The sequence below is a fragment of the Bubalus kerabau genome, chromosome 19 (genome assembly GCF_029407905.1).
Source record: "Bubalus kerabau isolate K-KA32 ecotype Philippines breed swamp buffalo chromosome 19, PCC_UOA_SB_1v2, whole genome shotgun sequence".
NCBI classification, from domain to species: Eukaryota; Metazoa; Chordata; class Mammalia; order Artiodactyla; family Bovidae; genus Bubalus; species Bubalus kerabau.
This window is the reverse complement of record NC_073642.1, coordinates 31,166,839-31,180,732: the sequence shown is the minus strand read 5'-3', so window position 1 is coordinate 31,180,732 and position 13,894 is coordinate 31,166,839. Positions and strand designations below refer to the sequence as shown.

Genomic DNA, 13,894 nt, shown 5'->3' with positions numbered 1-13,894 from the left:
CTACCCAGCCTCAGGAGGCAAATTCCAGCTGGCATGATGGACACTAGCAGAAAAATGTCTAGGGTCCCCAAGGCCTCCTTCTGCCCTTCCTCTTCATTGCTGCCTCCCTAGAGCCTTGCCCATCCTTCAAGGCCATCAGGCGTCCCCCTCCAGGCAGCCTCCTCATGAGTCTGCCAGCCCTCGTGGCTCAGTGCTCAAGGCATTGTGGGAACCAGAGGCCTGGGAGCTCTGCCCAGGGAAGGAGCAAGAGTCCCCCGGGGACAAGCCCTGGCTGGCACAATGCAAGCTGTGGTCTCCCTGACCCTGCAGAGGAGGCGCTATGGACGACTCGGGCCGACGGGCGCGTCCGCCTACGCATAGACCCCATCTGCTCGCAGACTCCCCGCACTGTTCATCAGATGTTCTCCACGACTCTGGACAAGTATGGGGACCTCAGTGCTATGGGCTTCAAGAGGCAGGGCACGTGGGAACACATCTCCTACACCCAGTACTACCTGCTGGCCCGCAAAGCCGCCAAGGGCTTCCTGAAGGTGAGGAAGCCGCCCAAGGCCTGACCTCAGTTCTGGCCTTCACAGACCTCCTTCTGATACCCCACTGGGCAAGCCCTTAGGCAAGATCACTGTAAAACCATCCTGTTCATTGAGCTAATGGTCCATTCTGGCCTGGGGCTGAGGGTTTACGTTCATTGGACCCTTACTATGTGCCAGGATGTGTCACAAGCTTCTCATTTCTCGGCCCGCTCGAGGGGGCTGGGAAGCCTGGTGCACTGGGCTGAGGGGTGGGCTCCCCGGGAAGGCCTGGGAGGGGCAGCAAGGGCTGGTCCCGCAGGGCACACTCTGACCCTGGGAGGTGGTCCCTGAGGTGGGCCGGCAGAGTCCCCTGCTGTCTGGAAGGGGGGTTTGGTGAGAATGAGAGGCCCCTTTCCTGCTGGTTGACCCGGACTGTCTACCTTTGGCCTGGAGCTCGGCCTGGAGCGGGCCCACAGCGTGGCCATCCTTGCCTTCAACTCCCCGGAGTGGTTCTTCTCAGCGGTGGGCGCAGTCTTCGCAGGGTGAGTGGCTGAGGGAGGGGCAGAGTTTCCAGTGGGTTGGAGGGGGGCAAAGAGTGAAGAGACGGTCGTTATCTCTTTTTAGGCGCCCCCCACCCGCTCCCCAACATCTCCTCTCTTCCCTGGGGCCCTCTCCAGACCCGCTTTTGTCCCCTTCTGCCTAGGGCAGCTGTGCTGAGCTGCCTGGCCGGCCATGGGAGCTCTCTGGGGCCAGGGGCTGTGGGTGTGTTGGGCAGGGGTCGGGGCTGAGGGGGTGGGCTGCTGTACCCGCCCAGACACACATCTTCCCGGGTCTCTGACAGTGGCATCATCACCGGCATCTACACGACCAGCTCCCCTGAGGCCTGCCAGTATATCGCCTATGACTGCCGCGCCAACATCATCGTGGTCGACACACAGAAGCAGCTGGAAAAGATCCTGAAGGTTTGGGGGAAAGGGGGCAGCAGCCACGGGGGTCAGGCTAGGCACCCTCACAGACCTCCACCTTCCCTGCCAGAGTCACCCATCATCCTCAGCAGCAACCCTCCCCAGGACACGCACACATCAGCACAGCAGGGCAATGGCCGCTGACCCATTTGTCAGGTCTGAAAACTGAGACCCAGGAAGCTCAAGGAACATACCCTTCATCCCCCGCAGCCAGCCCATGGCCTTCCATGGTTTTCCCTTCAGGGAAGGGTTGAGTGCCCTGAGGGTGGTTCAGGGCACTGACACGTGAGCACCCAAGTCTGAGTCTTGGTGGGGAATGGGGGTACGTACGGGCTGCCACAGGGTGGGGCTTGGGCCAAGCCAGAGCAAGTACTGCAGTGTCTTCTAGAGACTGTAGGGCACAGTAGGAGCCCAAAAGTGCCTCTTGGGGCAGCTGGCACCTTTCTGGCGCACTGATGCCTCCTGATCCATTTAAGGCCCCTTCCTATTGACCCTGTCGTCATGTACACCACGCTGGCATTCAGTGGCCTGAGGACACCTCTGGCCCCAGCTGTACCCAACAGCCTGCAAGGCCCTCCATGGCTCCTGGCATCTCAGAGAGGCTTCCTCCGGGTTGACTTGGCTCTGGTTCTGGAGCTGTTACCTGGACCTCGGTGCCCCCCTGCTCCTGAGGGCAGGAGAAGTGGTCTCCAGCCTCCTGGGATGGTGGGACCTGGAGCCCCGGACTGGCCAGACTAAAATCTGTGTTCTGAAACTCTCCAGACAAACATAAATAGAGAGAAAAGTATAGTGGACTCTCATAGAGTGATCATCCAGATTTAATAATCATCAATGTTTTTTCATCACACCCATCAGTATGAAGTATTTGAAGGCAAATGTCTGACATCACAGCATTTCACCCCCTAAATAGCTCAATATTTATAAAATATAAGACAGTTTCTTCATCACAGCAACTTTATCACCTTTATTTACACTCGTCAAAGAATTCTTTCCTATCATCTAATACCGACAATGTGTTTTTCCAGGCAATTCGTTTGAATCGAGATCTAAACCAGGCCCATGTGTTGCATTTGGTGGTGTCTCTTAAGAGTCTTTTAATTCAAAACAGAGCCCCCACCTTTTGTCCGGTACCATAAACCAGTGCGGTCCAGGACCAGTCACATCACCTGGGAACTTAGTTTCAGAACCCACCCACCCAGGATTCTAAAAAAGGGGTGTGGGGCCCATGCCTCCTGGTGATTCTGACACAGGCTCAAGCGTGAGAGCCTCTGTCATAGACATGCTGCAGAAACCAGGTCAGGGGTCCTGAGCTGTTGTGTAGCTTATCCCTGTAACCTCCACACTTCCTGTTAGATCGCAAACCTTGATGCCCTTCAGATTAGATGCTAATTGGCAAAAACACCCCATAGGTGGTGCTGTGCACTCCCCATCGCACAGCTTCAAGAGGCATGTGACGTCAGGTAGTACCGCTTATACTGACGCTGAGCTTCATTCCCTGGATTCGGGTGGCCACCTGCTCACCCACTGCGGCATTCCCCATCACTCTCCACTGATGAACTTTGCCTGAATTAATTATTATTGAATACATGAGCCATGGGAAAACACTGGTTTTCTAATTGATCGGCTAGGATTCTTTTCCAAAGAAAGAACTTTCTCTCATCACCTGGGGCTCTTTGCTACTTGAAACATCCTGTTTGTACAAAGTAGATGTGGTAGATAAAAAACTGGCCTATGTTGGTGACTGTTCCATGCATATTTGAATGAATGTGCATTCTTCAGTTTGTCAGGTAGAAAGTTCTATAAATATTAATAATGTCAACTTGATTGATATGTTGTTTAACTCATCTATATCCCTGTTAATTTTCTATCTGTTTGTTCTGTTGGTAACAAATACTGAGGGTTGAAATCTCAATTATTGTGGATTATTTATTTATCCTTTTAAATCTGGTTTTGCTTTGTGTACTTTGAAACTCTGTCATGTATGCACATAGTTATGTTGTTATGTCATCTGGATGACTTAACTCCTTTATCATTAAGAAATGTCCCTCTTTACCTCTGAGAACCATTCTTCTAAAGCTACTTTGTCTTACATTAATATAGCCACTGCAGATCTCTTCTGATCAATGTTTGCATGGTATATATTTTTGCATTGTTTCTCTTTTAACCCACATATGTCCTTATATTTAAATCAAGTCTCTTTAGACAGCATACAGTTGAGTTATACTTTTTATCTAGTCTGACAAAATTGTCTATAAAACTACCACTTGGTTCTTTCCTATTTGTTCTTTGATCCCATCCATCCCTTGATCCTTTTCTCCTCTCTCATGATTTCTTTTGAATGCAGTTTTTTGTTTTTGTTTTATTTTTGAGTATTCCATTCTATGGGTTTCCCTGGTGGCTCAAAATTCTTCAAGCCAGGCTTCAACAGAACGTGAACCATGAACTTCCAGATGTTTAAGTAGGATTTAGAAAAGGCAGAGGAACCAGAGAGCAAGTTGCTAACATCCACTGGATCATCAAAAAAGCAAGAGAGTTCCAGAAAAACATCTACTTCTGCTTTATTGACTATGCCAAAGCCTTTGACTGTGTGGATCACAACAAAATGTGGAAAATTCTTAAAGAGATGGCAATACCAGACCACTGATCTGCCTCCTGAGAAATCTGTATGCAGGTCAGGAAGCAACAGTTAGAACTGGACATGGAACAACAGACTGGTTCCAAATTGGGAAAGGAGTACATCAAGGCTGTATACTGTCACCCTGCTTATTTAACTTATGTGCAGAGTACATCATGTGAAATGCTGGGCTGGATGAAGCACAAGCTGGAATCAAGACTGCCGGGAGAAATACCAATAACCTCAAATATGTAGATGACACCACTTTATGGCAGAAAGTGAAGAACTGAAGAGCCTCTTGATGAAAGTAAAAGAGGAGAGTGAAAAAGTTGGCTTAAAATTCAGCATTCAGAAAACTAACATCATGGCATCTGGTCACATCACTTCATGGCAAAAAATGGGGAAACAGTGGACACAGTGAGAGACTTTATTTTTGGGGGCTCCAAAATCACTGCAGATGGTGACTGCAGCCCTGAAGTCAAAAGACACTTGCTCCTTGGAAGAAAACTGATGACCAACCTAGACAGCATACTAAAAAGCAGAGACATTACTTTGCCAGCAAAGGTCCATCTAGTCACGTATGGATGTGAGAGCTGGACTATGAAGAAAACTGGGCACCGAAGAACTGATGCTTTTGAACTGTGGTGTTGGAGAAGACTCTTGAGAGCTCCTTGGACAGCAAGGAGAGCCAACCAGTCCATCCTAAAGGAAATCAATCCTGAATATTCGCTGGAAGGACTGATGTTGAAGCTGAACTCAAATACTTTGGCCACCTGATGCGAAGAGCTGACTCATTTGAAGAGACCCTGATGCTGGGAAAAATTGAGGGCAGGAGGAGAAGGGAACGACAGAGGATGAGATGGTTGGATGGCATCACCGACTCAATGGACATGAGTTTGAGTAAACTCTGGGAGTTGGTGATGGACAGGGGGGCCTGGCGTGCTGCAGTCCATGGGGTCACAAAGAGTCTGACATGACTGAATGATGGCTCAGATGATAAAGAATTTGCCTGCAATGCAACAGATGTGGGTTCCATCCCTGGGTCGGGAAGATCCCCTGGAGAAAGGAATGGCAACCCACTCCAGCAATCTTTTCAGAAAAATTCCATGGACAGAAGAATTCCATGGACTGGTGGGCTATACAGTCTGTGGGGTCATAAAGAGTGGGACACGACTGAGCAACTGACACTTTCACTTTCATTCCATTCTATCTACTGGCTTCTTAGCTCTCCCTCTAGTGTTTGCTCTAGGGCTTACAATATGCATCTTTAATTCATCACAGTCTACTTTCAAATACGAGTAGCATGTAATATTGTACTACTTTGCATGTAACATATGAATCTTACAACTGTGTACTTGCATCCCCTTTCCATACTTTGTGCGATTGTCATTCCTGCTTAAGTTCTACGTAAGTTATAAGCCCTGCAATGTAGTATTTTATTTACTTACTTGGTTATTTATTTGGCTGTGTCAGATCTTGTCAGATCACACGGACCACAGCCTCGTCTAACTCAGTGAAACTAAGCCATGCCGTGTGGGGCCACCCAAGACAGGCGGGTCATAGTGGAGAGGTCTGAAAGAATGTGGTCCACTAGAGAGGGGAATGGCAAACCACTTCAGTATTCTTGCCTTGAGAACCCCATGAACAGTATGAAAAGGCAAAATGATAGGATACTGAAAGGGAACTCCCTGGGTCGGTAAGTGCCCAATATGCTACTGGAGATCAGTGGAGAAATAACTCCAGAAAGAGTGAAGGGATGGAGCCAAAGCAAAAAGAATACCCAGCTGTGGATGTGACTGGTGATAGAAGCAAGGTCCGATGCTGTAAAGAGCAATATTGCATAGGAACCTGGAGGTCAGGTCCATGAATCAAGGCAAATTGGAAGTGGTCAAACAGGAGATGGCAAGAGTGAATGTCGACATTCTAGGAATCAGCGAACTAAAATGGACTGGAATGGGTGAATTTAACTCAGATGACCATTTTATCTACTACTGCGGGCAGGAATCCCTCAGAAGAAATGGAGTAGCCATCATGGTCAATAAAAAAGTCCGAAATGCAATACTTGGATGCAATCTCAAAAATGACAGAATGATCTCTGTTCGTTTCCAAGGCAAACCATTCAATATCACAGTAATCCAAGCCTATGCTCCAACCAGTAACACTGAAAAAGCTGAAGTTGAATGATGCTATGAAGACCTACAAGACCTTTTAGAATTAACACCCAAAAAAGATATCTTTTTCATTATAGGTGACTGGAATGCAAAAGTAGGAAGTCAAGAAACACCTGGAGTAACAGGCAAGTTTGGCCTTGGAATACGGAATGAAGCAGGGCAAAGGCTAATAGAGTTTTGCCAAGAAAATGCACCGGTCATAGCAACACCTTCAACACAAGAGAAGACTACACGTGGACATCACCAGATGGTCAACACCAAAATCAGATTGATTATATTCTTTGCAGCCAAAGATGGAGAAGTTCTATACAGTCAGCAAAAACAAGACCGGGAGCTGACTGTGGCTCAGATCATGAACTCCTTATTGCCAGATTCAGACTTAAATTGAAGAAAGTGGGGAAAACCACTATGCCATTCATGTATGACCTAAATCAAATCCCTTATGATTATACAGTGGAAGTGAGAAATAGATTTAAGGGACTAGATCTGATAGACAGAGTGCCTGATGAACTATGGATGGAGGTTCGTGACATTTTACAGGAGACAGGGATCAAGACTATCCCCAAGACAAAGAAATGCAAAAAAGCAAAATGGTTGTCTGAGGAGGCCTTACAAATAGCTGTGAAAGGAAGAGAAGCGAAAAGCAAAGGAGAAAAGGAGAGATATAAGCATCTGAATGCAGAGTTCCAAAGAATAGCAAGAAGAGATAAGAAAGCCTTCTTCAGCGATCAATGCAAAGAAATAGAGGAAAACAACAGAATGGGAAAGACTAGAGATCTCTTCAAGAAAATTAGAGATACCAAGGGAACATTTCATGCAAAGATGGGCTCGATAAAGGACAGAAATTGTATGGACCTAACAGAAGCAGAAGATATTAAGAAGAGGAGGCAAAAATACACAGAAGAACTGTACAAAAAAGATTTTCACGACCCAGATAATCACAATGGTGTGATCACTCACCTAGAGCCAGACATCCTGGAATGTGAAGTCAAGTGGGCCTTAGAAAGATCACTACAAACAAAGCTAGTGGAAGTGACGGAATTCCAGTTGAGTTCTTTCAAATCCTGAAAGATGATGCTATGAAAGTGATGCACTCAATATGCCAGCAAATTTGAAAAACTCAGCAGTGGCCACAGGACTGGAAAAGGGCAGTTTTCATTCCAATCCCAAAGAAAGGCAATGCCAAAGAATGCTCAAACTACCGCACAATTGCACTCATCTCACATGCTAGTAAAGTAATGCTCAAAATTCTCCAAGCCAGGCTTCAGCAATACGTGAACCATGGACTTCCAGATGTTCAAGCTGGTTTTAGAAAAGGCAGAGGAACCAGAGATCAAATTGCCAACATCTGCTGGATCCTGGAAAAAGCAAGAAAGTTCCAGAAAAACATCTATTTCTGCTTTATTGACTATGCCAAAGCCTTTGACTGTGTGGATCACAATTAACTGTGGAAAATTCTGAAAGAGATGGGAATACCAGACCACCTGACCTGCCTCTTGAGAAACCTATATGCAGGTCAGGAAGCAACAGTTAGAACTGGACATAGAACAACAGACTGGTTCCAAATAGGAAAAGGAATATGTCAAGGCTGTATATTGTCACCCTGCTTATTTAATTTGTATGCAGAGTACATCATGAGAAACGCTGGGCTGGAAGAAGCACAAGCTGGAAATCAAGATTGCCGGGAGAAATATCAATAACCTCAAATATGCAGATGACACCACCCTTACGGCAGAAAGTGAAGAGGAACTCAAAAGCCTCTTGATGAAAGTGAAAGTGGAGAGTGAAAAAGTTGGCTTAAAGCTCAACATTCAGAAAACAAAAATCATGGCATCTGGTCCCATCACTTCATGAGAAATAGATGGGGAAACAGTGGAAACAGTGTCAGACTTTATTTTTCTGGGCTTGAAAATCACTGCAGATGGTGACTGCAGCCATGAAATTAAAAGACCCTTACTCCTTGGAAGGAAAGTTGTGACCAACCTAGATAGCATATTCAAAAGCAGAGACATTACTTGCCAACGAAGGTTCGTCTAGTCAAGGCTATGGTTTTTCCAGTGGTCATGTATGGATGTGAGAGTTGGACTGTGAAGAAAGCTGAGCACCAAAGAATTGATGTTTTGAACTGTGGTGTTGGAGAAGACTCTTGAGAGTTCCTTGGACTGCAAGGAGATCCAACCAGTCCATTCTAAAGGAGATCAGTCCTGGGTGTTTGTTCATTGGAAGGACTGATGCTAAAGCCGAAACTCCAATACTTCGGCCACCTCATGAGAAGATTTGACTCATTGGAATAAACCCTGATGCTGGGAGGGATTGGGGGCAGGAGGAGAAGGGGACGACAGAGGATGAGATGGCTGGATGTCATCACCGACTCGATGGACATGAGTTTGAGTGAACTCCGGGAGTTGGTGATGGACAGGGAGGCCTGGCGTGCTGCAATTCATGGGGTCACAAAAAGTTGGACACGACTGAGCGACTGAACTGAACTGATGTCAGATCTTAGTTGCAGCACCTGGGATCTTCGATCTCCAATGTGGCATAGGAGCTCAACTCTTAGTTTTAACATGTGGGATCTAGTTCCCTGACCAGGGATTAAACCTGGGCCCCCTGCACTGGGAGAACAGAGTCTTAGCCACTGGACCCACCAGAGAAGTCACTGCAATGTAGTATTTAAATAGTCATGTATCATTCAAAACTTTTTTAAAGAAAGGGAAGATGTCTCTTTTTGGTTTGCCCACATATGTGCTGTTTCTGGCTCTCTTCATCCCTTCATGTCCTCCCCGAGTTTTCATCTGGTTCATCTTCCTTCCTCCTATAAAGTTTTCTTCAACATTTCTTGGAATACAAGTCCAAGGGCAATTGCCTTCTGTCAGCTTCTCAATTTTGCCTTCATTTTTCAAAAGTTATTTTCATTTGGTTTAGAATTCAGGGTTGATGGGGTTTCTTTTTTTTTTCTTTTAGCTCTTTAAAGACTCCATCCCAATATTTTCTACTTTGCATAACTTCTGATAGTCTATACTTTCTTATCTTTGTTCCTTTCCACATGGTATATCTTATTTCTCTGACCTCTTTTAAGATTTTTTCCTTTATCACTGGTTTTCAGCAATTGGATCATGCTGTGTCTTGGAATGGTTTTCCTTTGTGATTACCCTGCTTAGGATTCACTGGGAGTCTTGAGTTGATGGATTTATAGTTTTAATCAAATTTAGAAATTTCTCAGGCTTTTTTCAATTAAAAAATGTTTCCTGGGACTCCAATTACATGTATGTTAGGTTTCTTAGTTTTCTCCCCCATGTTAATTTATTCCAGTTTTTTTCTCTTTCTCAACTTCGTTTTGAAATTTGTGTTTAATGAAGCCTTTCAGGGCAGGTTTACATAGCCTTTCCTCTAAGGCTGATTTAGCCCCATAGCTAACACTTGTCGCTTCTGAAGTCTGTATTTTATACCTCCTAAGGGCCCTTCACTCTGGCTGATGGAAACACAAATATCTCTGGCCCCATACAAGCTCTTGTTTGTCTTCTAGCCCCAGCCATTGATCTTCCTCCAGCATCTGTTCTTCCAGTTTCTTGAAGTTTCACCTATGCCTGTGCGGATTGGTATTCCGCCAAAGATTCAGGAAGACACCTAAAGAGATTCGTCAAACTCTTTCTCTGCCAGTTCTCTCCTGTCTGGTATTCTATCTCACAAATTCTAGGCACCCCAGCTTTCCTGAACTCTGACCTCTGACATCTCAACTCACTGAGATAACTGAGTTCTGATTTCCTCTACCCCTTCCTCTCTGCTTCTCTCTTCCATAGTTACACAGTCTTCTGCTCCGTTCAGCCAGGCCCCAGCTTGTCTGGCTTTCCTTTAATAGAAGTCATTCCCTGCCATCGGTTTATTCCACCTTTGATGCTCCAAAGTTCTCATGATGGGAAATCAGGCATTAAGGGTGGCAGGTGTCCTGCTGAGTCAAAGGTCAGAGCTGGGGACCAACAACCTTTGCCACAAGACACCTGCCAGGCTGGCTAACACCTGGGGGTGGGGCTCTTCTTAAGAAGTGACTTTTATTTTTAATGAAACCCCACTTATTTTCTCTGTCCACACAGATCTGGAAACACCTACCACATCTGAAGGCAGTAGTGATATATAGAGAAGCGCCTCCCATGCGGATGCCCAGCGTGTACACGGTATGGGTAGGGGGGCCTGGGGGGCAGCAGGGGCCTGTGCGAGCCCACCCAGCTCACCAGGACTGCCCCCACTCTCCCACCTGGTGCAGATGGAGGAGCTCATGGAGCTGGGGAATGAGGTGCCTGAGGAGGCCCTGGATGTCATCGTCAACGCCCAGAAGCCTAACCAGTGCTGTGCATTGGTCTACACGTCGGGCACCACCGGGAACCCCAAGGGTGTGATGCTGAGTCAGGACAATGTAGGACGGATGCCCAGATGTGTGGGGGTGGGCTGAGGGTGGACCTGGGCAATGGCCTTGCCCCAGCAGCCCTCGAGGGGGTTCCTTCAGCCCCTCCGTTCAGGACTCTGAGATAAGTACGACAGCTTTTAAGTCTGTGGTCCAGACTGAGCCCAGCAAAGTGGAGTGGGATGGAAGGGCAAGGCCTGGCCCAGAGGGGTTTCTGTAGAGATGCCCAGGAAGGTGTTCAAAGAACACTCCAAAGAAGTACCCCAAGCCCCTAGGGTGGCTCCAGGTGTGGGCACTTTCAGAGCTGACTTGAAGATACTGCCCAGCGCCCATCTGCCCATCCTCCAGATCACATGGACAGCACGGTACGGCAGCCAGGCCGGTGACATCCAACCTGCGGAAATCCAACAGGAGGTGGTGGTCAGCTACCTGCCTCTCAGCCACATTGCCGCCCAGATCTATGACCTGTGGACAGGCATCCAGTGGGGGGCCCAGGTCTGCTTCGCTGAGCCTGATGCTCTGAAGGTCAGTCTGCCTGTACGTGTGCCCATGTGTGTGCTTGTGTCTGTGGGCCCTGTGTGAGCATTTGTGAGCCTGCCGGTCCCCTGTGTGTTCACAGCCTAACTCAGATGACCAAACAAGAAGGGAACTCAATGATATTACGTAAAGCGAAGTTGAGTCAGAGTGGTTCTGTGGGTCCGCAATACCAGCAAGGACAGGCCACCCTCAGTGTAAGATCACAGGATGGTCACAGATGGCCACAGCCCTGCCCTGCATCACGGTCTCATACACTACACCTGTGCCTGGGCTCCTTCTTTTTACTGTAAGAAGAACGTCCCCAGAAGCCCTGTAGCAGCCTTCTTCCTTCCCCCACATTGGCCCAAATCATGTCTCACGTTCATTCCTCAACTAGTCACTGCTTGTTTGTGTGCGTGCTAAGTCGCTTTAGTCATGTCTGACTCTTTGCGACCCTATGGACTGTAGCCCACCAGGCTCCTCTGTCCATGGGATTCTCTAGGAAAGAACACTGGAGTGGGTTGCCATGCCCTCCTCCAGGGGATCTTCCCAACTCAGGGATTGAACCTGCATCTCTTATGTCTTCTGCTTTAGCAGATGGGTTCTTTACCACTAGCGCCACCTGGGAAGCCCAGTCACCGCTTAGGGGAATGGGATGACCATTTCTGAGTTAGTCTGATAGAAAAGTGGCTGCCACCAGGACTGGCCACCCTGGCACCTGAGCAACATCAGGGTTCTGTTAACAAAGAAGAGTGGGGAAGGGATGGCTGTTGCGTCCTAGCCAATAGTATGGGACGTGAGTTGCATGGTGCGCACCTGTGCGAGTGCCTGTGTGCAGGGGGCCTGCACGGGTGCACGCTGACTCTGGGGACAGGCCTCCGGGCTCCCAGCTGGCTCTCTACCACAAGCCTGTCTCTCGCTGGTGGCAAACAGGGGAGTCTGGTGAACACGCTGCGGGAGGTGGAGCCCACGTCCCACATGGGGGTGCCTCGGGTGTGGGAGAAGATCATGGAGCGGATCCAGGAGGTGGCGGCTCAGTCTGGCTTCATCCGGCGCAAGATGCTGCTCTGGGCCATGTCGGTGACCTTGGAGCAGAACCTCACCTGCCCGAGCAGGTACAGGGGGCCAGGAAAGAAGAGGCCTGGGGAGGCAGCAGGGCTGGCTCATAACCCCGGGACACAACGTAGGATCTGAGAGGCCAGGCTTATCCCGACCCCTTCGCAGAGGCCCCATCAGTGGCTGGGCTGGAACCCCTGTTCTCCTCCCAGATCCCACAGGAGACAGTAACCCCATCTTTGGGTTCTGACTGCAAGGACTGACTTGCTCCCTCTGGAGTAGCACTCACCTCCCTGGGAGCAGCTTCCGGAAGTCTCCTGAGGGGACTCCTGACTTCAGAAGGTGGCTCAAGTAGAGGCCACAGTGATGGGGCTTTTCCAGCCTTCCCAACATCCCAGTCTTCCACCCACAGCCTTTTGATCGCTTTTAAATTCTCACCCAGTGCTGTAGGAGGGTCGACAGCGTAAATCTGGCCTGTTCCAATTTGGAAATGTTTTCCACCACTAGTGTGTCTGTGAAACTGTATCGTGTCACATGCGATGTGTACACGTGTCTGTACCATTTCATTTGCAAGGATGTGAAAAGTAAATATGTATAAACAACTCTATTCAGGGGTTTCAAATGGGATCAGACATGTGTGTTCACGTGTCCATGCATACATACTTCAAGTGTCTACATGTGCATGTTATTGTGTGTGCACTTTTGTGCATCTGTGTTGTCACACACAGCTGAATCTGTTTTTCTGACTTCCTGCTCAAGATGTATTTGCACAAAACTACATGTATACACCCATGTGTGCATGCATGTTCATAGGAAGGGCCAATATTGAAAATATTTAGTGATGGATTCAGCATCACCACATCATCAATCAGAGTAGATAACTGAAATTGCCATTCAGGGTACCCACTGACCACCCCCTCCCTTTTAATGCATGTATGTGGATGTGATGTCTTCTCGAGCCATTCTCTCTCTCCTACCAGCGATCTGAAGCCCTTCACAACCCGACTGGCAGATTACTTGGTGCTAGCCAAGGTCCGCCAGGCGCTAGGCTTTGCCAAGTGTCAGAAGAACTTCTACGGGGCAGCCCCCATGACTGCGGAGACACAGCACTTCTTCCTGGGCCTCAACATCCGCTTGTATGCAGGCTACGGCCTCAGCGAGACCTCAGGCCCCCACTTCATGTCCAGCCCCTACAACTACCGACTCTACAGGTGTGTCCCAGGTTTTGGCACATATGCTGGCCTGAACATCTTTGCTGACACCTGTCGGTGCCTATCTGCTGATTAGGACCCTGGGCTCCGACCACTGGACCATGGATCCCTAAGTGTCAACAGCTCGATCTTGGGCCAAGTCCCTTTGCCAGGCCTGAGTCTTGTGGGGGTGGTCCCTGTGCCAGTGTCACATGGGTCTGTGGATATAAACAGCCTTGCAGCTCAGGGGCTCCCTGAGCAGGGTTCTGAGGGAGGAACATCCCTTTGTTCCCTCCCTCCAGTAGCATGGGGTGTGTTAGAGGGTGTCCCAGCATTGTTGATGGCCCAGGCTCCAACTGTGATGGGAGCTGGTGGGGACTGGGCCAGTCCTCTGGTGCACTGGGAAGGCAGTCAGCTCTGGGGAGTGAGTTGAAGGATTCTCTGTTGTACTTAAATATCTCCCTCCCTGCCTGCCCA

At 48.5% G+C, this 13,894-nt stretch overlaps 1 protein-coding gene across 1 annotated transcript in view; it reads left to right on the top strand.

Moving 5' to 3' along the window:
* Window positions 1–13,894, top strand: part of ACSBG1 (acyl-CoA synthetase bubblegum family member 1) — a 59,655-nt gene that overhangs the window by 41,984 nt on the left and 3,777 nt on the right. Inside the window, exons 3-10 of the mRNA XM_055555589.1 lie at window positions 310–530; window positions 963–1,051; window positions 1,351–1,471; window positions 10,348–10,428; window positions 10,518–10,667; window positions 11,004–11,180; window positions 12,105–12,286; window positions 13,208–13,438. Coding sequence (XP_055411564.1) covers window positions 310–530; window positions 963–1,051; window positions 1,351–1,471; window positions 10,348–10,428; window positions 10,518–10,667; window positions 11,004–11,180; window positions 12,105–12,286; window positions 13,208–13,438 — 1,252 coding nt within the window. The remainder of the gene's footprint in view (window positions 1–309; window positions 531–962; window positions 1,052–1,350; window positions 1,472–10,347; window positions 10,429–10,517; window positions 10,668–11,003; window positions 11,181–12,104; window positions 12,287–13,207; window positions 13,439–13,894) is intronic.